Below are 22391 nucleotides of genomic sequence, written 5' to 3'. Positions count from 1 at the left end.
CCCCCAAAAGGAACCGAAGACATATATTCTACCCAATGGGACAGACAGCCATGCTACAACACTCCTTTTGTCCCGGGGAAAAGCTGAAAGCAGCTTTAGCTAACCAACCCCACTTCGGGTCCCCACACACATACAGCTTCCAACACCAGCAAGGGGGCCCAGCCAACGCACTTAAATCAAAAGACTAAAACCAAGACACAATAATAAAAATAAGAATGGTAAACAACTGAAGAGAATATCTCTGGTCCTGTAGCTCTCTGCAGGGGGCCAAGATGGCTGATCTCTGGCTCTCTCTGCCCTGGAGCTGGGAAACAACACGAAGCTGCCCTTGGATTCAGGGTTGATGCTGTGAGAGCAAAAGGGATCCTGGCCAAGCCACGGAGGTGCAACTCAGGTCTCTGACCTTCTCCAAAGTTGTCCTCCTTCCTCCCAGCCCCTTTCATACCTCCCCGTCAGCCATCCACCAGGGTGAGGCCATCGTAGAGGGCACGCTTCCACATGTAGTAGGTAGAGCGGGCGGTGAGGGGGAAGAGGGCACTGAACTCCTTGTAGGAGGGGAAGCTCTTGGACTGGAAGCGCTTCTGCAGGAACAGCTTGGCCTGGGCCTTGAACTTCGTGGTGGCGAGCATGTCCATCACCAGCACCTGGCCGTCCCTGCCACCCGCCGCTGCTGCCACCACAGGGTGGCTGGACAGGGACCCACTGGGGGGCCGGCCCTGGGCCGTGGCCCCCTCTTGCAGGGCCCCCTCTCTGGAAGGCCCTCCCAGGGCCTTCCCTGGATCCTCTCCTGGAGAAGCCGCCACCCGCAGGCTCCCTGCAGGTGGGGCCATGGCAGCTGTCACATTCCTACCAGCTTCTTTCTCCCGTTTCTCCTCCGCTTCCTTCATGCCCCCTTTGCCCAAGCTGGGGGCCTGTATCTGGAGCTTGGACAGACTTCTGGGCCAGCCCCGGGCAAGGCTCTTCCAGACCCAAAAGGTGGAGGGAGACAGGCTCGGGTAGCGGAGGCGGAAGCGACAGAAAGGGAGGTGCCCACTGAGCACCTGCTTGCGGGCTGCCCTGCGCAGGCGCCTCTGCCAACGGGACAGGGGCATCCTCAGGGGTTGGAACTCCCGGGGGGCAGGTGATCCCCCACCCGTTGCTTTCCCTGCCCCTTCTCCTGCCTCACTCTTCCAAGGGAGCAAGGCCTCTTCCCCAACAGATGCTGGCTGGGAAGCCCCGGCTACCGAGAGGGCTGGTGCAGGCTTGAAGCTGGGGTTTCTTCGGAGAGCCTTTCGGCGCCAATTGTAGTAGGTGGACCGGGAGATGCCGGGGAACCTGCGTTTGAAGCAGCGATAGGGTACCAGTGTATTCAGGGAGATGCAGTGCTCCAGGTACAACTTGGCCCGCTGCATTAAGACCACTCCAGGGCTTGACATGGCCGACGAGGAGCACCCCAGCCCCTTGGCAACCTGCTGCTCTGGCAGCTTTTCCAGCTCCTCCATGGTCAGCTCCTCCTTGGGGGCCAGGGCACGGCAGGCGCCAGAACCCAAGAGCTCGTGCTTCCAGGCATAATAGGTGGAGCGGGAGATCTCGGGGAACCTCTGGAGGAACTGCTGCAGCGGCACGACACCCCCGCGGTGGAAGCTGTCCTGCAGGAAGTGCTTGGCCGAGAAGCGGGTGGCCACCTTCTGCCGGTGCTCCTGGGACTGCCGCCGCCAGCGGTAGAAGGTGCTCTTGGTGATGCTGTAGCGCTCACCGAGGTGGGAGTAGCTGAGGCCAGGTTCCCGGTTAAGCAGCTCCAGGGTCTTGGCGAGCGGGGGCAGCGGGGCCAGGGCAGTGGGAGTCGGGGCCCGGCCGGGGCTGGCACTTTCAGCCTCCACCTCCTCCAGCCCCACCACGGGGGCAAAGTACTGGTGGCGGAAGAGCTGGCTGGTGAGGGGCTGGCCGGCCCACATGATGTGCAGCGTGGCGGGCATGTGGTCGCAGCGGCGGGGCCGGATGACGCGGTTAAAGTATGGCCGGATCTTGAGGTTGCGCAAGGGGTAGATGGAGTAGATGTTGCGCTGAAGGACGGAGGCGAGGGCGTACAAGTGCCACACGTTGGAGAAGCTGCTAGGAAAGCAGGTGGCCTTGACGTCCGCATCAAAGATGGCCTCTAGCGTGGTGGACGGCAGGCTGGTCATCTCCGGGGACTCCTCAGAGCACAGGGAATAGCGCACGGCCTGCAGCATCACCTTGGAGTCAATCATGCCCTGGAGGTAGTAGTGCCGGTGCAGCAGCATCTCCACCACCGTGCGGGCCCGCAGCTCCAGGCTGAGGCCCGCGTTGCCCCACAGCAGCATGCTGGCCGCCTCGAACAGCAGGCTGCCCTCGCCCTTGCACACCAGCGGCAACATGTTCCGGGGAGCATCCTCTGGGTACAGGCTCAGGGCCACCGAGTCCACCTCCAGCACCTGGGGGCCGGGGCCTCCCTCCCGGCCGGTGGGGAGAGCGAAGGAAGACAGGACCTGCTTGGCCTCCAGAGCAGCACCAACGAGACCCTCCAGGCCCTCGGACTCCACTGCCTCCTGCAGCTCCTGCAGCACCTGCTGCACCAGCTGCTCCCGGGATGTCATCCTACCAGGGCAAAGGAGAGAGGGCAGAGGTCAGCCAAGGCACCCAGATGATACCCAGCAATGGTGCCTTATCCACTCCTCTGCCTTCTCCCTCAAGATCTATCTATTCCCACCCCCCCATAGCAGGTAATGGCTACGTGCCTCCTGGGGTTTGTTTAATTACTCAGTGGTGCAAAGGAAGAGCTTGGCCTTAGAGAATGGCTTTGAATCCTGGTTCTGATATTAGCTTGAGCAAGTCACTCAACCTCTCTGTGTTTCTGGTTCCTTTTCTGTTAAAATGGGGACAATAATAAAAGTATCTACCTTATAGGACTGTTGTGGATATAAATGAGGCAATGAAAGTAAAGGACGGAGACATCTAAGTGTATATAAGTGTATACACACATACATATATTTATATATATGTATAGTCATCCTTAAAAACGTGTCTGGCACACAGTAAAGTACTAAAGAAGCATTAGCTATTATATATTAGAGTATTATCTAGTACTATACATATTATATAGTGCAGGTATAAAAGCTGTACCTCTACACCTGTTAAAGACAGACAATCACACATAGCCTAAATTGGTCTCCTTTTTCCTAAAACAGTGATTCTCAAAGTATGGTCCATGGGGACTTCCCTGGTGGTGCTGTGGTTGAGAATCCGCCTGCCAATGCAGGGTACACGGGTTCGAGCCCTGGTCCTGGAATATTTCATATGCCGCGGAGCAACTAAGCCCGTGTGCCACAACTACTGAGCCTGCGCTCTACAGCCCGCGAGCCACAACTACTGAGCCCGTGTGCCTAGAGCCCGTGCTCCGCAACAAGAGAAGCCACCGCAATGAGAAGCCGGCACCGCGATGAAGAGTAGCCCCCGCTCGCCGCAACTAGAGAAAGCCAGCGCGCAGCAACGAAGACGCAGCGCAGTCAAAAAAAAAAAAAGTACGGTCATGGACCCTTGGGGTTCTCTGAGACTTTCTGAGGGGCTGCAAGTTAAACTGTTTTCATAATAATACTAAGATAACAACACTAAGATGTGATTTGCCTTTTTCATCGTGTTAACATTGGAGTACAGCTAGTACCTCAGCATGAATTAAACTAGAAATCACTGTGTTCTACCCCATGATGTAGCCACAGCTGGGAAAAAGAAAGCTGGTATCACTCCAAAATGTCCTTGATGCAGCAACAAAGATCATTATTTTTTAAAATCATAACCCTTAAGTACATTGCTTCAATGTTGGGACTGACAAGATGGGGAGTGCTCATAGAGGATTTCTGCTGCACACTGGTGTGTAATGAATGAGTGACAATTGGGTTGCATGATGAACTAGCCGCTTTTTCTTGGAATACCACTTTTACTTGAAAGAAAAATTGAGTGGCATTAGTCATTTAGACTTGGATATATTTGACAGACATTTTCTCAAAAATGAACAAGGTGAGGCTGTCACTTCAAGGAAAACTGCTACTATTTATGGCCAGTGAAAATTTCTGAGCTTTCATTTGAAAATTAGAATTTTGGAAAACTTGTATCCACTACAGTGAGCTTGACAGCAAATATAATGGATGTTCAACATTTGAAGATTTGCATCACTCAATGAACTGTATTTCCCAAATAACCAATGGGATGGCACGGGGAAAAGATCTATTCAAAGTATAAAAGAAAGCAACGGATTTTTAATATAATACGGTGCAAAAGTTCCTGGATATTATTTCAGATTCTGCATTATAACTAAGCTTTGAGGAACTACCACCTGTCGAGTTGCGGTGTAGCTGTCAAAGAATATCCACTGAAAATGCTACCAAAATACACTTCCTCTGGGAATTCTCTGGCAGTCCAGTGGTTAGAACTTCACACTTTCACTGCCGTGGCCCAGGATCGATCCCTGGTTGGGGAACTAAGATCCCGCAAGTGCCGTGGTGGCAAAGCCAAAGGAAAAAAAAAAAATACTCTTCCTCTCTCTATTTATGTGTCCGGATGAAGTTGGATTTTCTTCATGTACTTCTACCAAAATAATGTATCGCAACAGATTGAACATAGAGACAGAAAAGAATCTACTTGTCTTCTGATAACCAGATATTAGAGATTTGAAAACTCACTAAATTTTTTTTGTTCTGGAAAAGTTATTTTTCATAAAAACTATTATTTGTTACTATGTAACAGGTTTGTTCTTTTTTAATAAAGAAACCTTTTCTAAATGTCTAAATTTTAATTTTGAATGTAACATGTTGACAGATGTAACCTATATAAACAAAAGCTCTTCAGGGTCTTCAAATTTTAAGAGCATACACGTGTCCTGAGACCAAAACGTTTGAGAACTGCTGCCCTGGGATAAAGTTAGTCTTTTCAAAGAGGTAGCAGCAGCCTAGCTACTGTGCTGACATAGATCTAATAACTAAGGTTTACTATTTGCCATGCACTTTCCCAATCCTGGCAGTGGAACTTTAAGATGGGTATTACCATTATCCCCAAATTACAGGTGAAAAAACTGAGACAATCAAATTTAGGCTCATTTGCCCAATTTGCCCCAGGCCTCATAAGTGGTGCAGCCAGTGGATGAAACCAGATGCTCTTTAGGGCCTGTGATTCATCTACTCCAGTTTAAAATGCCAGCCACCTTTCAATTCAAACTAATCATCCTAATTACTGGTGGGTTTTCCGTGTTGTGTTGCAAAGCAGAGTAATATTCCTTTGTGGACACTGTTTTTAAATTAAAAAGGAGACCATTACCCTCTCTCAGATCTTTGTTCTCAGATTTTAATAAATTCCTTTAGATTAGCCTTAGGTTTAAAAATTGTGTTTGGGTGTATACACTTGTCAACTCATCAAACTGCACACCTAAAAGGAAAGTGTTTTGCGCACTTACAAGGGATGCATTTGGGTGTAAACTATGGTTCAGTAAAGTTGAAAAAAAGTTTTTAAAGAACCAAAGGCTTACCACCAGAATTTTACTTGGTAACCATAAAAAAGAAAGCTTTTTAAAAACTGGTAATCAGAATCACCTTTGGATAAAAATTTCTTGCTTGTAGATTTTTTTTTTAATGTGTTTATTGTGACAAACCTGGTCTAACCTCTCACCAGATTTCTATTTGTCCCACATTAACTGACCCTGGAACTGGGCTTTTAATCTGTTCATCTTTTATATACTTCATATTTACTTTTTAAAAAACTGTTAGTTTTTTGGACTCAGGAGATAAACTTCACCGAGAGCACTTCCATATGCGATAAAAAATTGAGCTCCGAGGAGCAAACTGTATACACAGAAGAGCTTTTTCATTCTGACAGACAACAAAGATGCTGGGGGTTTTGTTTTTCTTGCATGTCACTTGTAAACGCTGCTATACAGACGCTTATAAATGAGAGCTCTGCTCTGCTAGATACTTCGCAAACAAAATTATGAAAATAACCACCATTCACCTACTGCTTACATTTAGGTAATTCAACCAAAATCTCAAAAAAAAAGAGGGGATAATTAATTTAAATTGTGTGGGTGATTCTTCCTGCCCTTCCACACCAGGAGGAGGGCACAATGTTTCCTTAAACGATTACAGGTTTCTGTGGGCTTTGCGTTGGGTGAGCGTTTGGACTTCAGGCTTTTCAGAGGTAATATTTATATGTGGTTCTCACTTTCCTTCTACATGAATTACAACTCCATCACACCTGCACCTTCACTAGGATAGCTACTTCTAGTTCACACATAGAGAAATGGAGGCTTGGGGGTTAAATAACATTCCCAAGACCACAAGCTATTAAAACTACAAAACCTAAGCAATCTCACTCCAGAGCTCCCCTCCTAACCCCTGTGATTCCACCATACAGGGAAATACAGGGCCCAAAATGCTCATTATCCAAAGGATGCAGAAACACATGGATTCTTGGGGCTTCGAGACAAAGCTGGTCATTTTACAGATAAGGAAATTGAGGTCCAGAAAGGTAAAGTTGACTTGCCTGAATTCCCGCTGTAGTATCCAGATACCTGCCAACACGTCCAGATAGACCACACGTCTTCCTGCGCAAACCCCACCCTCCTCCCTCCCCTTCCCTGTCCCACCCTACCTACTCTTCCCATCCCAGTCCCACCCCACCCCACCCTAACTCATTCCTTCCTCTTCCCCAAAGAAGTAAGAGGAGATGTGAGTAGGTAATACCCTACTTCTTTTTTCCTCAAAAGCTTGCTGAGAAAAAGTAGCTCCCTGGAGAGGCTCTGCACCTCACGTCAACTCAGGTGGGTCTGGACCAGGAGAGAATGGGGCAGCGGGGAAAGGCCAGAGGCCGTGCGGGGAAGCTAATCATACTTAAGTAGACAATTGGTTGATGGGGTTCAGGTGCAACAGTCTTTTTGGTGATGGCTCCCTGGAAACGCAATGCAAAGCAGATCTGACAATTACCAGGTGCATTCGTGGAATAAGGTGCAGAAAGTGAGAGCTAATCTAGGGGTCTTGCCCAGCTGGCCTCCCCTGGCCCCACCACTCTTACAAGGGACCTGATAAAACATGAAACCGAGGAGGCAGGGCCCCTCAAGGCGACACAGGCTCCCCGGCTTGAGGTTGGAAGGGAGGAAATAGGACAGCATCCAGCCAGCATCTTGGCACCTAAGAAGGGCTCTGGAGCCCAGGAAGGAATGAATGGACACGGGCAACTCTGCAGGCAATTCAAAGCCTCACCTTCACCAAGGCCCACTTCCTCCTCCCCCAGTCTCCTTATTTCAAGCAGATGGGGTCTCGGAGCCCAGCTCTGGCCTCTCCTTATTTCAAGCAGATGGGGTCTCGGAGCCAGCTCTCTAGGCAGGGCAAGGGAAGAAAGGGCCAAAGCACCTGCTGACAGTGTTGGTAGGTCTCTGGCCTCTAGAACAAACACCCTCCCTGCCAGGCTCATCCTGGGCTCCGCATTCGCTCACCAAGGACCCCGTGTTCTCCCCATCCCTCATAAAGCAGGCCCTGCCGTCTTGATAGCCAGCCAGGCCCTACAAGCGTGAGGGAGGGCCACACTGGCCTCAGCCCTCAGTAAGACTGCCTAAGGCTGCGCAGGCATGGCTGGCATCTCAACCGGCCTGGCTCCACACCTCTCTGGCCGGCCCAGCTGCCCAAGCTGCGGCCCTGGCTCCAGGGAGCGCCAGCCATCTTGGCTTCTTCCCCGGTGGCCAGGAGGCCTCGCGGGGCGTGGGCGGCCACAGGTACTGGCTGGTGGCAGGCAAGTCCCTTGGCTGTGACTTTCCAAGGAACCTCCCACCAACCAAGGGCAGCAGGAGGGTCTGGGGGCACCAGGGTGGGCCTGAGGCCACCCAGTCAATCATGCCTCGGTAGTTCCCAAGCTGAGTAGCTCCAGGGGACCACGCGCCTCGAAGGGAAGGAGAATGGGCAGCGAGGCCCACGAGGGGAAGCGGAGCGAGCCGCCAGGAGGCCCTGGATAGTTGGGGAAAGAGCTGGCTGGCTAGGGGTATCTGAGACAAGGGACCCAACCGGGTAAACACCGGGAGTCTGGGGAGGGGCTAAGGCCAGACCATTGTGTAGGGTGGGGAAGGGAGATAGGCGGGCGAGCGGGGGGTGGGGATGGGGAAGAGGCTGGAGGTGGGGGTGGGGAGAAGAAGAACTTGAAACAATGCGTCCCCTCTCCACACACACACACACACACACACCTCTACACACACACACACACACCTCTACACACACACACACACACCTCTACACACACACACACACACACACACACACACACGGCATCTCCAGAGTCACTCTATGACCCTTGAGCCCTTTAGTGTCCCAAGGCCACCCCCTCGTTCCCCTGGGGTCTCCAAACTGCTCGAGGCACCCACCCTTCCTAATTTTGAGGAAACTTCCTAGTTTACTGACCTCGAGGGTGGCCCAGAGCCCAGGGGGCGTCCGCTTCTCTCTCCACCTTCCAGCTTGGGACATTTAAGTCACCCTGTGGGCAGTGTCCCCAGCTGAGCGCCACTCTCACTCCAGAACTGGTTTCATATCTGTGGTGGACCATTGAGCATGGACCGTCTACAGCCAACTGGCCGTTGGAGAAGCGGCTTAAGCCACTCCCCCCAGGAAATCGCCCACCCTCAAGTGCTCTGGTCCCAAGATGAAAGAGTGCAAATTCTGGGGGTCACTTCCAATGGTAAAGTGATAGCAGCTATTGTCTCGTCCACTCTACCCAGCTGTGGGTGTTAAAGCGCCCTGACCTAGCTCTGAAACGGACCCCAAACTGCCCAGGGAAAAACTTGAAAGAAAGTCGAAAGATTTCCAAAGAATTTGGGGGGAGGGGAAAGGGAGGGGAGGAGGTTTAGATAGAAAGACCTAAGGAAAGTCTGTGGCAAGGGCTAAGAGGGGGAGGGGGGCGAGAGCGAAGCTGGAGCCGGAAACTAGCTTGGGATTGGTTAGAGGACTTGGGGCTCTCTGAACCTCCAAGATGCATCTCCTCCTGAGGCAGCTCCCCCATCCCTGGCCCCCCAAGAGACAGGGAGGCTGGAGAACTCACTGCCCCCACCTTGGTGCAGGCCCCCTTCCCTTCCAGAAAGGCCTCCTATCCCCACCTTTCTCTGAGCATCCCCCCAGGCTTGAGGCTCAAACACCTCTCACTCCCAAAGTGTGCCTGGGCAAAGATGCTTCTGTCTGGGACCAGGGCACCTATCCCTGGACACCTGGTTTTCTGAGCCCAGCAGGAAGGTAAGGACATGTGGTACCTGAGGCTTCCGTCCCTCCCCGCAGCTCACCTCAGCCCAGAGGCCTCAGATAATCCCGGAGGAACTAGTCCTATCCGCCCGTCCAGTTCCCCGCTGGTGGGGGAGGTGAGGGCTGCCAGATTGCAGCCTTTGGTGGTAGCTCCCCCCAGGGGCTTTCCTGCCCAGCCTTAACCCTTTGGAGTGCTGGGGCTAACAGCTTCTCCCGGGCTTCAGTTCCACCCACCTCTCCTCTTTATCGCCTTACCCCTCGCTACCACTGTAAAATGCCCCCCAGTGTCGGTTATGCCCCAGCTCCACTAATCATCTTCTCCTCTGACGATCATGATGAACCCTACACTTATCACCTAAGTCAAAACTCGTTCATCAAACATCCATCCTCAGGAAAGCTGGATGAGGGGGCCTCCAGACGTGAACTCAAGTCCAGTCCCTGCATCTTAAACACACCAGCCCCACCCACCATGATGGCAGTCGCCTGAGGCAGTGGTTTGGACGCCTCCTGGACTTGGATTTGAATGCCAACCCTGCCCCATACTAGAGTATGGCTTTAGGCAAATTGTTTAAACCTCAGAGCCCTGATTTAGTGGTTACTGGGGCCTAACATTTACGCCAGAGAGTTCGTTTACCCCCAGAGTTGTTGGGTGGATTCAATAAGATAAACATAAGTATTTAGGACTGCTTGGCACAAAGCAAGTATATTCCAGTTCTCAGGCTTTCCAGTGAATCTGAAATCTTTTTTAAGTTCTTAATATAAATGCAGTATTTTAAAAGTTTCAGACAATAGTGGTGATTTTGTAGAAGGAGATGGAATTACGAGATAACTTTTTCTTTCCACATAGCTTTCTGTGTCTTTTGACATTTTATAAGGAGTCTGTATTACTTGCTATCATTTAATAAAGGCAATGAAGATAATTTAAAATTCTTTAAAAGGCTAATAGAATCTTTTAAAGTATTTTTTAAAAAGAAACCCTAGTGATAAAAAGGCTTGTTGGCACTCCCATTACCAAAGTAAGAGTCTTATTTATAGACTAATTGGGAAAATGAATAATTGGGAGAATTTTAAAAGTAAAGTAGTAAGCAGGAAAAATCACCTATAATCTCATTATCTAAAGACAGCTGTTGTGAACATCTTGGTACATTTCTTTCTAATCTAGTTTCTTTTCTTAGACTACACAAGTTAAACTTTGTCTTTACAAAAGACCCAAACGGGTACAGAGTAAAAAATAGAGTAAATTAAGCCAGTCCTCCCTTTTAGTCCCAAACCCATTCTCCTCATTATGAGACCTAAAACAACTGCCCAGTTCTTTTTCTGTATATTTTCAGCTTTTTCTGTGCATATACACATGTATATTTTTCTAGTCTCTCTGTGCATATTTTTATTCTGTGTTAAATACTTTACTTTTGACTAATATATGTTATATATGTGCCTATGTATTATATACATAAATGATATCTAAATAATAATACAGTAGTCCTTCCTTATCTGCCGTTTTGCTTTCCTTGGTTTCAGTTACCTGTGGTCAACTGCAGTGGAAAAATATTAAATGAAAAATTCCAGAAGCAAACATTCATGAGTTTTAAATTGCTCACTGTTCTCAGTAGCGTGATGAAGTCTCTCATCCCCCGGCTCTGTCCCACCTGGGATGTGAGTGAATCATCCCTCCCATCGGCCTATCCACGCTGTAGATGCTACCCAACTAGTTAGTATAGGGAAAAACATAGTATATATAGGGTTCGGTACTCTCCACGGTTTCAGGCATCCACTAGGGGTCTTAGGATGGGGTTGGGGGGGCTGAAGTAGGGGAGGGACCACAGTACCACTGTATATTATTCAAAATGCTTGTAAATATTGGTTCAGTAATTTACTAAAGTATTAAAGATTCAAATTTCAGCCCTGTTCCCTTTCTACAGTTTCTCTTTTCAGAAGCAACCAATATCATAATTCAAAAAGAGACGTGCGCCACAATGTTCATTGCAGCACTATTTACAATAGCCAGGACATGGAACCAACCTAAATGTCCATCAACAGATGAATGGATAATGAAGCTGTGGCACATATATACAATGCAATATTACTCAGCCATAAAAAGAAACGAAATTAAGTTATTTGTAGTGAGGTGGATGGACCTAGAGTCTGTCATACAGAGTGAAGTAAGTCAGAAAGAGAAAAACAAATACCATATGCTAACGCATATGTATGGAATCTTAAAAAAAAAAAAAGAAGATACTGATGAACCTAGTTGCAGGGCAGGAATAAAGAGGTAGACATAGAGAATGGACTTGATGACATGGGGTGGGAGGGCAAAGCTGGGGCAAAGTGAGAGTAGCATCGATGTATATACACTACCGAATGTAAAGTAGTTGGCTGGTGGGAAGCAGAAGCATAGCACAGGGAGATCAGCTCAGTGCTTTGCGATGACCTAGAGGGTGGGATAGGGAGGGTGGAGGGAGCTCAAGAGGGAGGGGAGGGCTTCCCTGGTGGCACAGTGGTTAAGACTCCTCCTGCCAATACAGGGGACATGGGTTCGAACCCTGGTCCGGGAAGAGCCCACATGCTGCAGAGCAACTAACCCCGTACGCCACTACTGAGCCCATTTGCTACAACTACTGAGCCTGCACTCTAGAGCCCATGCTCTGCAACAAGAGAAGGCACCGCAATGAGAAGCCCATGCACCGCAACGAAGAGTAGCCTCCGCTCTCAGCGACTAGAGAAAGCCCACACACAGCAATGAAGACCCAATGCAGCCAAAATAAATAAATAGAATAATAAATTTTAAAAAGATGGAAGGGATATGGGGACATGTGTATGTCTGATTCGCTATGTTGTGCAACAGAAACTAACACAGTATTCTGAAGCAATTATACTCCAATAAAGATGTATTAAGGGGAAAAAAAAGCAACCAACATCATTTCTACGGTATCATGCCAGAGATCTGTTATGTATAAAGAAGCAGATCTCTCAGAGAGCACTTTTGTCCTTTCTTTAAAGCATAAATGTAATATACTACTTTTATGTACCTTGCTTTTTGTTTGTTTTTTTTTTTTTTGCGGTACGCGGGCCTCTCACTGCTGTGGCCTCTCCCGTTGCGGAGCACAGGCTCCGGACGCGCAGGCTCAGCGGCCATGGCTCACGGGCCCAGCCGCTCCGCGGCAGTGGGATCCTCCCGGACCAGGGCACGAACCCGCGTCCCCTGCATCGGCAGGCGGACTCTCAACCACTGCGCCACCAGGAAGCCCTGTACCTTGCTTTTTAAAAATATGTTTATTTATTTATTTTTGGTTGCATTGGGTCTTCATTGCTGCACGTGGGCTTTCTCTAGTTGTGGCGATCAGGGGCTACTCTTTGTAGCAGTGCGCGGGTGGGCTTCTCATTGCGGTGTCTTCTCTTGTTTGTGGAGCATGGGCTCTAGGCACACAGGCTTCAGTAGTTGTGCTCATAGGCTCTAGAGCACAGGCTCAGTAGTTGTGGCGCAAGGGCTTATTTGCTCTGCGGCATGTGGGATCTTCCCGGACCAGGGATCGAACCCATGTCTCCTCCATTGGCAGGCAGGCTCCTAACCACTGCACACCAGGGAAGTCCCTATCCAGTCCTCTATTGATGAACCTTAAGGTCATTTCCTTCTTTTGCTCTTAAACCATGCTACAATTGGTAACCTTGCACATACATAATTTTGCACATGTGTGGGTGTAACTATACCTTCAAAGTGTATGCATATAGTAATTTAGATAGATTTTGCCAAAGTTTCTCTTCGTAGGAGTTGTACCAGTTTATTCCCCCCAAAACAAAGTATGAGTGTAGTTTTCCTACCCCTAAGCCAGCATACTGTGTCATCACGTTTATTTTTTATCTTTGCCAATCTAATAGGTGAAAACTTAGTCTCTCAGTGTGGTTTTAATTTACAATTTTCATTATGAGTAAAAGAGCATTTTCATCCATTTAAGGAGCCACTTATATTTCCTTTCCTGTGAATATCCTTGCCCCATTTTGCCATTTGGTTATAGACCTTTTCTTATTGATTAAGAGAGTTTATATGAAGACTGCCCTTGGTCTACGACAGGAACTAGAAATATTTTTTCCTGAGTTTGTGGTTTATAATTGGACTTGGCTTACGGTGTTTTTTTTATCATGAAGAAATCTGCTTATTTTTACATATATTGAACAATATCTTGTCTTTAATGGATTCTGGATTTGGTACATTTTAATCTACCTTTATTTAAACCATTAAGATGAGGTATCACAAATTAAGGGCCTCGTCATAAGCTGTCCAAACACCAAAAATCCCAGATTCCCAGCAATAATTAAACCAATTCCTACAAGTAGATATCTTTAGTTAATATATACCTTGCTTTGAACAAAATTCAGATTTAGGAAGCAGATGAGTTCAGGGTAATCCTTCACTTATAAAGGGGCATACAATAGGACAGCTTCCTTTACATAATGAGCATGAGATAAGTAATTAACTGTGTTTAAATTTACAGCTTTCCAGGGGTTGTATAAGTGGTGGTTCACCTGTATTTGGATCAGCTACAAAAACAAGTCCGGTATTGAGTGAAGTAATATTGATTGGAACACTGACTGTATAGTGGAAAGCCTGAGCTTTGGAGCGTAATGGCAGGATTAAAATTCCAGCTCTGTGCCTGTGTGCCCTTGAACAAGTTTTCTCACATCTCCAGACCTAATTCCTCACTTAAAGAATGATAATAGTACCGGAGAGTTTGCTCTGAGAATTAAATGAAAAACTGCTTATGAAGTTCTCAGCACAGGTCTCATGATAAGATGCTCTGGACATGACGCTACTGTTAGACTAGTTGTCTTCCCACTTCATTCTCTTCTATAGATATTTAAAGAATTCATCCATTTGTCACTCAATTAATGAAGCCACTCAATGCCTTATTAAATAATTTACATATTAGTCCATCATTTATTCAGTTATTCATTTACTCACACATTCACTCATGCACTGTCATTCATTCAACAGATATTTGAGCTCCTAGTATGGGCCAGATCCTGGGCTAGCTCTGAGTACATAATGATGTCCATGGACCTGACTCAGGAGTTTGGGGGTTGAGGTTCAAAAGCTTCTCATTCATTCCACAGCAGAACAAATACCTGTGTTCACTGTATACCATGGCTCTTTATCCAATGGCTGCTAGTTTTAATTCCATGACATCATAATCTCCTGGCTTCCTTTCTTTGTTCCTTTCTCTTCTTCCCCACCCCCCCCACCCCCCGTGCCCTTTTACCCTCTCTTTGCCCAGGACTCTACACCGGACTCAGGCCTTTACTACCCCTATCAGAGTCCCTTGGCGATTACCAAGACAGATGACCACTCAGACTCTGAGTCAGACTAACCTGAGTTGAAGCTCAGCTCCTCTACTTCTAGTTTAGGGAACTTAGACAAGTCTGACCCTCAGTTTCCTCCTCTGTAAAATAGGGATAATAATATCCACTTTATTCGAATGATTGAATTAAACAGTGAAGTCACTCCTTCGCTGCAAAGAAACACTTAACACCAGGGAGGCATGATGATCAATTCACATCTCAATTAGTTGAGTGTCTACTCTATGTAGGCATTATGTTCAGTACTATGAAGACACACAGAGAGCTGATGTCATCTCTTCCAGTCAGAAGCCACAGCACAGGGGGGTCCACAGTAAGTGCTCAATAAGAGCTACTATTACTTGCTTTTCCCAAGGAATGCCCCTCACTCCTGGACACTGGCATTTCTCAGAGACCTGTGCTGAGAGGACTGCTGGGTTGATGCTAGCTTCTCTGGTCTCATTTGCAACTCCGATCTGGCATTCTTTATGGCTTTAAAGTCATTTATTTTGTGGTAAATTTGAATATAGACTGGGTATTAGCGTATTCTGAGGAATTAATAATATTCTAAGGAATTAATGTTAAATTTGTTAGAGGTGATAATAGTAAGAAAAGGTCCTGAATTTTCAGATATGTTTGTAAGAATTTCAGGTTGAAATGGTAGGACTTTAGGTATTGCTCTTTAAAAATCAGAGGAAAAGGGCTTCCCTGGTGGCGCAGTGGTTGAGAGTCCGCCTGCCGATGCAGAGGACAGGGGTTCGTACCCCGGTCCAGGAAGATCCCACATGCTGTGGAGAGGCTGGGCCCGTGAGCCATGGCCGCTGAGCCTGCGCGTCCAGAGCCTGTGCTCCGCAACGGGAGAGGCCACAACAGTGAGAGGCCCGCGTACTGCAAAAAAAAAAAAAAATGTTTGCCATTAAACACTGATGTTTTGTTACCTGATTTTTAAGAAAAGGAAGAGAAAGAAAGGACGGAAGGAAGGAAGAAGGGAGGAAGAAAAGGGTAAAGCATATATGGCAAAATGTCAATAATTATTGAATCAGGGGTTCATTTTACTATTCATTCAAGGTGGTTCATTATGCCATTCTCTCAGTTTTGATGTGTTTGATAAGTTTTATAATAGGAAGGTTTGAATATCTATTTTTGTTTAATGGGAGGATCACTTTATGGAAGCGAAGAGGAAGGAACTTACCACGTGCAGCATTCCCCATTTAGGCGAAGGGCAGGCCTGCCCTATCCTTAGCCAGGAGGAGAGCTTGCAAAGGGTGGGCTATGTCGTTAGATTGCCACCTGCTTTATTTACAGGGCCTTTGCAGGTGCCCTTGGGGAATTCACCTGGACAAGGAAGAAGGCTTGTGGATAACTTACCCCTCCCCTGTCCCAAGGAAACAGGCACAGGTACCCCACTGGAACAGCTAGGCCTCAGACCAGGTTTTTTTGTTTTTTTTTTTAAATTTATTTATTTGTTAATTTATTAACTTTTTGGCTGCATTGGGTCTTCGTTGCTGTGTGTGGGCTTTCTCTAGTTCCGGTGAGCAGGGACTACTCTTGGTTGCAGTGCATGGGCTTCTCATTGCGGTGGCTTCTCTTGTTGCGGAGCACGGGCTCCAGGCACACGGGCTTCAGTAGTTCCAGCACGTGGGCTCAGTAGTTGTGGCTCGCGGGCTCTAGAGTGCAGGCTCAGTAGTTGTGGCACACGGGCTTAGTTGCTCCGTGGCATGTGGGATCTTCCCGGACCAAGGCTCGAACTCGTGTCTCCTGCTGCATTGGCAGGTGGATTCTTAACCACTGCACCACCAGGGAAGTCCCCAGACCAGGTTTTAAGGCCTTGTGGTCCTCTCCCCACCAAGTTCATTACATTTCTTCTGTCACCTCTATTTCATCCGTAAAGGAGAGACAAGACCACAAGCCAAACCCAAGTTCTCCCAATTACTCTGTTCGTAATCTCAAGCCTGGTGCCTTTGATCTTGGTTAGTTTATTCCCAATTCCCTCCACTCCCCACCACCACACACAGGTAACCCCTTTCATTAACTTCCTTCCAGACTTTCTTTTTGTAAGTATAAGCAAATGCAAATATACATCCTCCAATAGGCTTAAAACTAACAACAAAGCAAATTGAAAATAGAGAAAATTGCAGTGTTCCAGGTAAAGAGTGAAGTAAGTCTGGGAGTTGTTAGCATATAGATGGATAAGCTCTAGAGGCAAGGGAATAGAAGAAGAAGGAAAAGAAGGGAGAAAGAAAAAGGACTAAACTTCAGAGTCACCCAGAGGAAAAGAAAAAAGAGGCAGAAGGAAGGTGGGCGCCAGGCCCAGGCTCAGGCGCCAGGCCTCCGAGGCAGAGAGGTGCGCTCCGGCGGGCTGGGCAGCCGGCGCCATGACACTATTCCCCTTTGGGGACTGCTTCGCCCTGGCCTTCTTCTCCCCTGCTTCATCACCTACAAGTGCAGCAGGCTGTCTGAGTACAGCGCCTTCCGGAAGTGCGTCCAGGTCGGGGTCACCTATTTATTCGTGCAGCTTTCTTTCCCAGCTGGGAAGGCGGCATCTGTGACTTCATTGGGGAGCTCATGAAGGCCAGCGTGGCTGTGGCAGACCTGATAGACAAGGTTTAGACACCTTGTCATGTCCCAGAATGCCGGCAAGGGGGGATACAAGATCATGGTTGCTACCCTGGGCTGGGCCACTGCCAAGTTCATTATGTCCTGCTACATCCCCCTCTGGGTTGGAGCTCGGGCACTGAGTTTGACTGGAAATACATCCAGATGAGCATTGACTCCAACATCTGTCTGATCCATTATGTCGTCGCATCTGCCCAGGTGTGGATGATCACATGCTATGACCTGTACCACACTTTCCAGCCAGCAGTCCTCCTACTGATGTTCCTTAGCATCTACAAGGCCTTTGTCATGGAGATGTTCGTCCACCTCTGTTCCCTGGGCAGCTGGACGGCGCTGCTGGCCCTCAGCACCCTGTCCCTGTATGTCGCCCTTGTCAATATGCACTCCTAGGCTCGGTGTCCCAGACTTTCACATACCTTTTCCCCATCTCCAGGTTTCAGTGAAGTAAACAGTATTTGCAAAGTTCCAAAAAAAAAAAAAAAAAGGCAGAAAGAAAAACCCAGAGAGAATATTTTAAGAAGAGAGGGCTAAGTAGTCAATTGTGTTATCTGCTCCTAATATGTGAACAAATCTGCATGAACCACCCTGGAAAGATAGCCACGTTAAAGAGAGAGTTCAAATGGGCTTCCCTGGTGGCGCAGTGGTTGAGAGTCCGCCTGCCGATGCAGGGGACGCGGGTTCGTGCCCCGGTCTGGGAGGATCCCACATGCCGCCGAGCGGCTGGGCCCGTGAGCCATGGCCGCTGAGCCTGCGCGTCCGGAGCCTGTTCTCCGCAACGGGAGAGGCCACAGCAGTGAGAGGCCCGCGTAACGCATAAAAAAAAAAAAAAAAAAAAAGAGAGAGTTCAAAGTAAAATATATGTTATGATCCTACTTTCGAAAAATTGATATGTATATACACATGTTCAGTGAGTAGAAAGAAGTCTAGAAGAATTTAGAAAGAGTAGACTAACAGGGGAAACCCTGGTGAGCTTGTTTGTGGGAAATGGTGGCCTTTTTACTTTGCACACTTCAGTTTTGTTTGCATTTTTTACCACAAGAATGCATTCTTTTGGTAAATAAAAAGGATTTGTAAAAGGGGGAAACTACTGTTTAAAACCATCTATATTCAAATTTTCTGTGGAGTAGAGAAGGTGATTAAGAACGTTGGCTTCAGAATCTAATAAACATGAGTCTAAACCCCAGCTCTACTCCATGAACCAGTTAACCTCTCTGAGCCTCAGTTTCCTCATCTGTAAAATGGTGATTATACTGATAATTACTTCAAAGGATTGCAATAAGGATTAAATGGGGAGCATGAGTAAAGCATCTAGTACAATGACTGTCATACAGAAAAGGCTCAATTGATATTAGTTATACATATATAATATATATATAATTAAGTTATATATTATATTAGTTTTATATATGTAATAAATAAAATATCTATTACTAGATCAAACCAGCCAATCAGAGATGTACTCATTTGGACATTATTTTGGTCCCTCTAGAACTGCTGTCGCTGAAATGCATTTTCTGTGTCATGCTTTCGTTGTTATAAGAAATGGTGATGTGAAGTCAGCCACTGTTATCTATTGCCAGGATCCATCCCATAGAATCACCTACCGTACCAGGGAACTCAGAAGGGACCTGTGTCTGCCCAGGGAGTGTACAAGATGGTCCTCAGCAGAATTTCCATGTGTTTTTATAGTTTCTCTCATTCTTTTCAATTTCTATTTTTGTGTTTTACAATGCACATAATATATTAGTTCATCAGTGCAAATGTATAAATATACCTGTATTGGGGAGTTTAACAATTTTTACCCATGGAAGATTAACTTATAAAGTTTGAAAAACAGTGTCTTCTTGATGAGTTCTCTCAGACTCAAGGTTACAAAAAGCTGCATTTCTCTCAAAGATTTGGTTTATTGTTTCTAATAAATACAATCACTCCTGTCATTAAATGCCTTCTCTTCTTGGCTTTGACTGCTAGAAACTTCAGAGCCAGATTCATAACCCAGCTCTACACACAGAATGTCTGTGGTTGGTATCCTGAGGGCTGTGGTTATGAGCACAGCTTCTTTTTTTTTCAGTGCGTAGGCCACTGTTGTGGCCTCTCCCGTTGTGGAGCACAGGCACCAGACGCGCAGGCTCAGCGGCCATGGCTCACAGGCCTAGCTGCTCCACGGCATGTGGGATCTTCCTGGACCGGGACATGAACCTGTGTCCCCTGCATCGGCAGGCGGATTCTCAACCGCTGCGCCACCAGGGAAGCCCCTGAGCACAGCTTCTGAAACCACATTGCCTGTGTTCACATCCCACTGTGTGAACTTGGGCAAGTGACTTAACCTCTCTGTGCCTCCATTTCCTCAAATGTAAAATAATTATAACAGTAATCACCTCCCAGGATTATTATAAAGATTAAATGAGGTGATGCATGTAAATCAATCAGAACAGTGCTCAGCATTAGTAAGAACTCAAATATTTTTGTTGTTATTATGGGCTCTCATTCCATGATTTCTTTCTTTTTTAAAAAAATTTATTGGCATATAGTTGCTTTAAAATATGGAACACTTCACAAATTTGCGTGTCATCCTTGCGCAGGGGCCATGCTAATCTTCTCTGTACCGTTCCAATTTTAGTATATGTGCTGCCGAAGCGAGCACTCTCCTTCCATGATTTCTTTACCCTTGCTTTTCTTCAGTCCCATTTCTGCTACTCTTTATGTATTTCAGTAAGGCACTTAAAATCCTTTTTTGGAAAGAGTTTAAGCAAACAACCGTATGAATTTCTTTTTCTTAATATGCCAGGCACTGAGTTAGGTTCTTGAAGAATACAAAGATAAAGAAAAGATTGTGGGAATTCCCTGGTGGTCCAGTGGTTAGGGCTCCGCACCCTGCCGAGGGCCCGGGTTCAGTCCCTAGTCGGGGAACTAAAATCGCAAAAACTGCGCAGCTCGGCCAAAAAGAAAAGATTGCTTCTGCCTTCAAGGAAATGTTCAGTCTAGTGGGGAAGACATACATACAAATAGCCATAAACCAAGTACAGGATATGGAAAGCCATGCAGGAGAGGTGTGCAAGTGCTGTAAGGACATGGAGTAGATGAGATCCGTGAAAGCTTCCTAGAGGAGGTGGCATGGGGGTTGCACGGCCCAGGAAACAGAGACGATAGAGCAGAGATTCCAGGTGGAGGAAGTACTGGTGATCTAAGGCAGACTCTCCAGGACCGATGTGCTACCCACAGTGCTGGTTAAGGTGGATACTCAATAAGTCCCTGTTTTTGACTGCTGTACTTGATTCAAGTGGTGTGAAAAGGAGGAGGAAGAGACAACAGGACAAAGCCCAAGAGCACCTCCCTTTTTCAAGGGAAGTGAAAACGAACGGGAGCAGAACCAAATCCTCTGAGGTGCGAAGATAAACTCGCCAGCCAGGCCAGGAAACACAGATGTGAAAACCAGGCTCAGGCAGTTGCTTTGAGGGAGCAGGGAATGGAAAATTTGGGGTGGGAGATTGGAGGAGTCTTCTGCCTGCGTCCATTTGCAGTGCAGAACAAATGCCCAAAGCCCATAACGTTTCCTTTTGGGCTCAGAGATAGAACTTTCCTTTCCTTTCATGGTGTGGCTTCAACTGCAGGCCTTCCAGACCACTTTTGGGCACAGTCTTTTAAGGTGTCCTATCATCTCTAAGCAGAGTGATCCCAGGTAACTTCAGCCACACATTCCCTTCCTCTGAAGGTAAATGAATAGTGAGTCTAAAAATGAGAGCCCTAATCAGAGTTAAATCCCTGCCCCAAAGGTCCCTAAGAAGGGACAGAGAGTGGTAAGCAAAGTACAAAATATAGAGTTGGACAGAACCGGCTTTTAATTCTGGTTTCTGACAAGATGCCAACCCCGGTACGCCCCAGGTTCCTCATCTGTAAAATGGGTATATGAATGTTGGCCTCAGGCTTGTTTGGATTACAGGACACCATATATACGTGCCTGGAACTCAGCAGGCACTAAGATTATCTCTGAGCTCTTTCCATTCCTGAAAAGAAATAAGCTACCACATGTTAAGCACCGCCACTGTGTCAGGCTCTGTGCAAAGTGCTTCATTTGTGTTCCCATTTACTAATGAGGTGGTGGCCCACGTCCTTCAGAAGGCGCAGCAATGCGGGCTCTTAACCTTCCCGCTGCCCTTGGAGACTTCATCTCCTGAAGTCAAGTGGTCAACTTCTAGAACCCCTCAGGTGTCATCAAAAAGTTTGGCATTGCTCAGAGCTAAACTCAACTAATCAGTGCTTATAGAAGGCTAGTGATAATTCGAGGCGATCCAGCCCCTTTCTTTTCCCAGAAAGAGCAGAGTAGGTAATATCTGTTTAAATTTCATGTAAAGAGGTTACAACTTGATTTTCCTTTCTGAGTCAACCTTTCCTTCCTTCTGTTTTTTTAAGGTAGCGTTTCCTAAGTTGGCTGCTCATTGGGATCACAAAAAACTCCCTCCCCCCCACCCTCCCCCAAGAGATTGTGATATATTGATACATGGTCTGGAGTGGGCCTGGGCCTCTGGATCTTTTTTTTTTTTTTTTTTTTTTTTTGCGGTACGCGGGCCTCTCACTGCCGGGGCCTCTCCCGTTGTGGAGCACAGGCTCCGGACGCGCAGGCTCAGCGGCCATGGCTCACGGGCCCAGCCGCTCCGCGGCATGTGGGTTCTTCCTGGAACAGGTCACGAACCTGTGTCCCCTGCATCGGCAGGCGGACTCTCAACCACTGAGCCACCAGGGAAGCCCCCAGGGAAGCCCCCTCTGGATCTTTTTAATTCCTGGGTATTCCGATGTGCAGTTAAGGTAACAACCGCTGTCCTAAATCCTTAGGTTAAAAAAATTATCTATCTACCTTCTACCTTAATAAATACATTTTTTTTAACAAAAAGGAATGACATTTATATATTGTTGTGCTACTTGCTTCTTTTCACCCAACAGTATTTCATGGGTTACGTGCCTTGTTGGTACGTATAAAATTAGCTCACACCTTTTAGCAGCTGCCGGATACCTGATTGTAGGGATGTACGATAATGTATTTAATCAACTCTTTGCAATTGGACATTTAGGTTGTTTCCACTTTTTCCCTGTTACAAACAATGTGAAAAGACATATTTGCACACATTGTACAAACATTTCTGTAAGATTCACAAAGTGGAAATGCTTAGTCAAAGAAGGTAATATGTAGAGAAGTATTTA

General features: G+C 47.1%; 1 protein-coding gene, 1 non-coding gene and 1 pseudogene across 2 annotated transcripts; 1 reads left to right on the top strand and 2 right to left on the bottom strand.

Annotated features, from left to right (window-relative positions):
* Window positions 1-452: 452 nt before the first annotated feature.
* VRTN (vertebrae development associated) lies at window positions 453-2594 on the bottom strand. Its single transcript, XM_032617808.1, has one exon. It carries the CDS (start codon window positions 2592-2594, stop codon window positions 453-455), a length of 2142 nt encoding a protein of 713 aa, XP_032473699.1.
* Window positions 2595-16954: 14360 nt separating this feature from the next.
* Window positions 16955-17585, top strand: LOC116746134 (annotated as a pseudogene).
* Window positions 17586-19732: 2147 nt separating this feature from the next.
* On the bottom strand, window positions 19733-19839 carry LOC116750293. Its single transcript, XR_004348989.1, has one exon. It is a non-coding gene; the product is annotated as a U6 spliceosomal RNA (small nuclear RNA).
* Between the last annotated feature and the right edge of the window lie 2552 nt (window positions 19840-22391).

Source organism: Phocoena sinus, chromosome 2 (assembly GCF_008692025.1).
Source record: "Phocoena sinus isolate mPhoSin1 chromosome 2, mPhoSin1.pri, whole genome shotgun sequence".
NCBI lineage: Eukaryota > Metazoa > Chordata > Mammalia > Artiodactyla > Phocoenidae > Phocoena > Phocoena sinus.
This window is presented reverse-complemented; position numbering and strand designations above follow the sequence as displayed.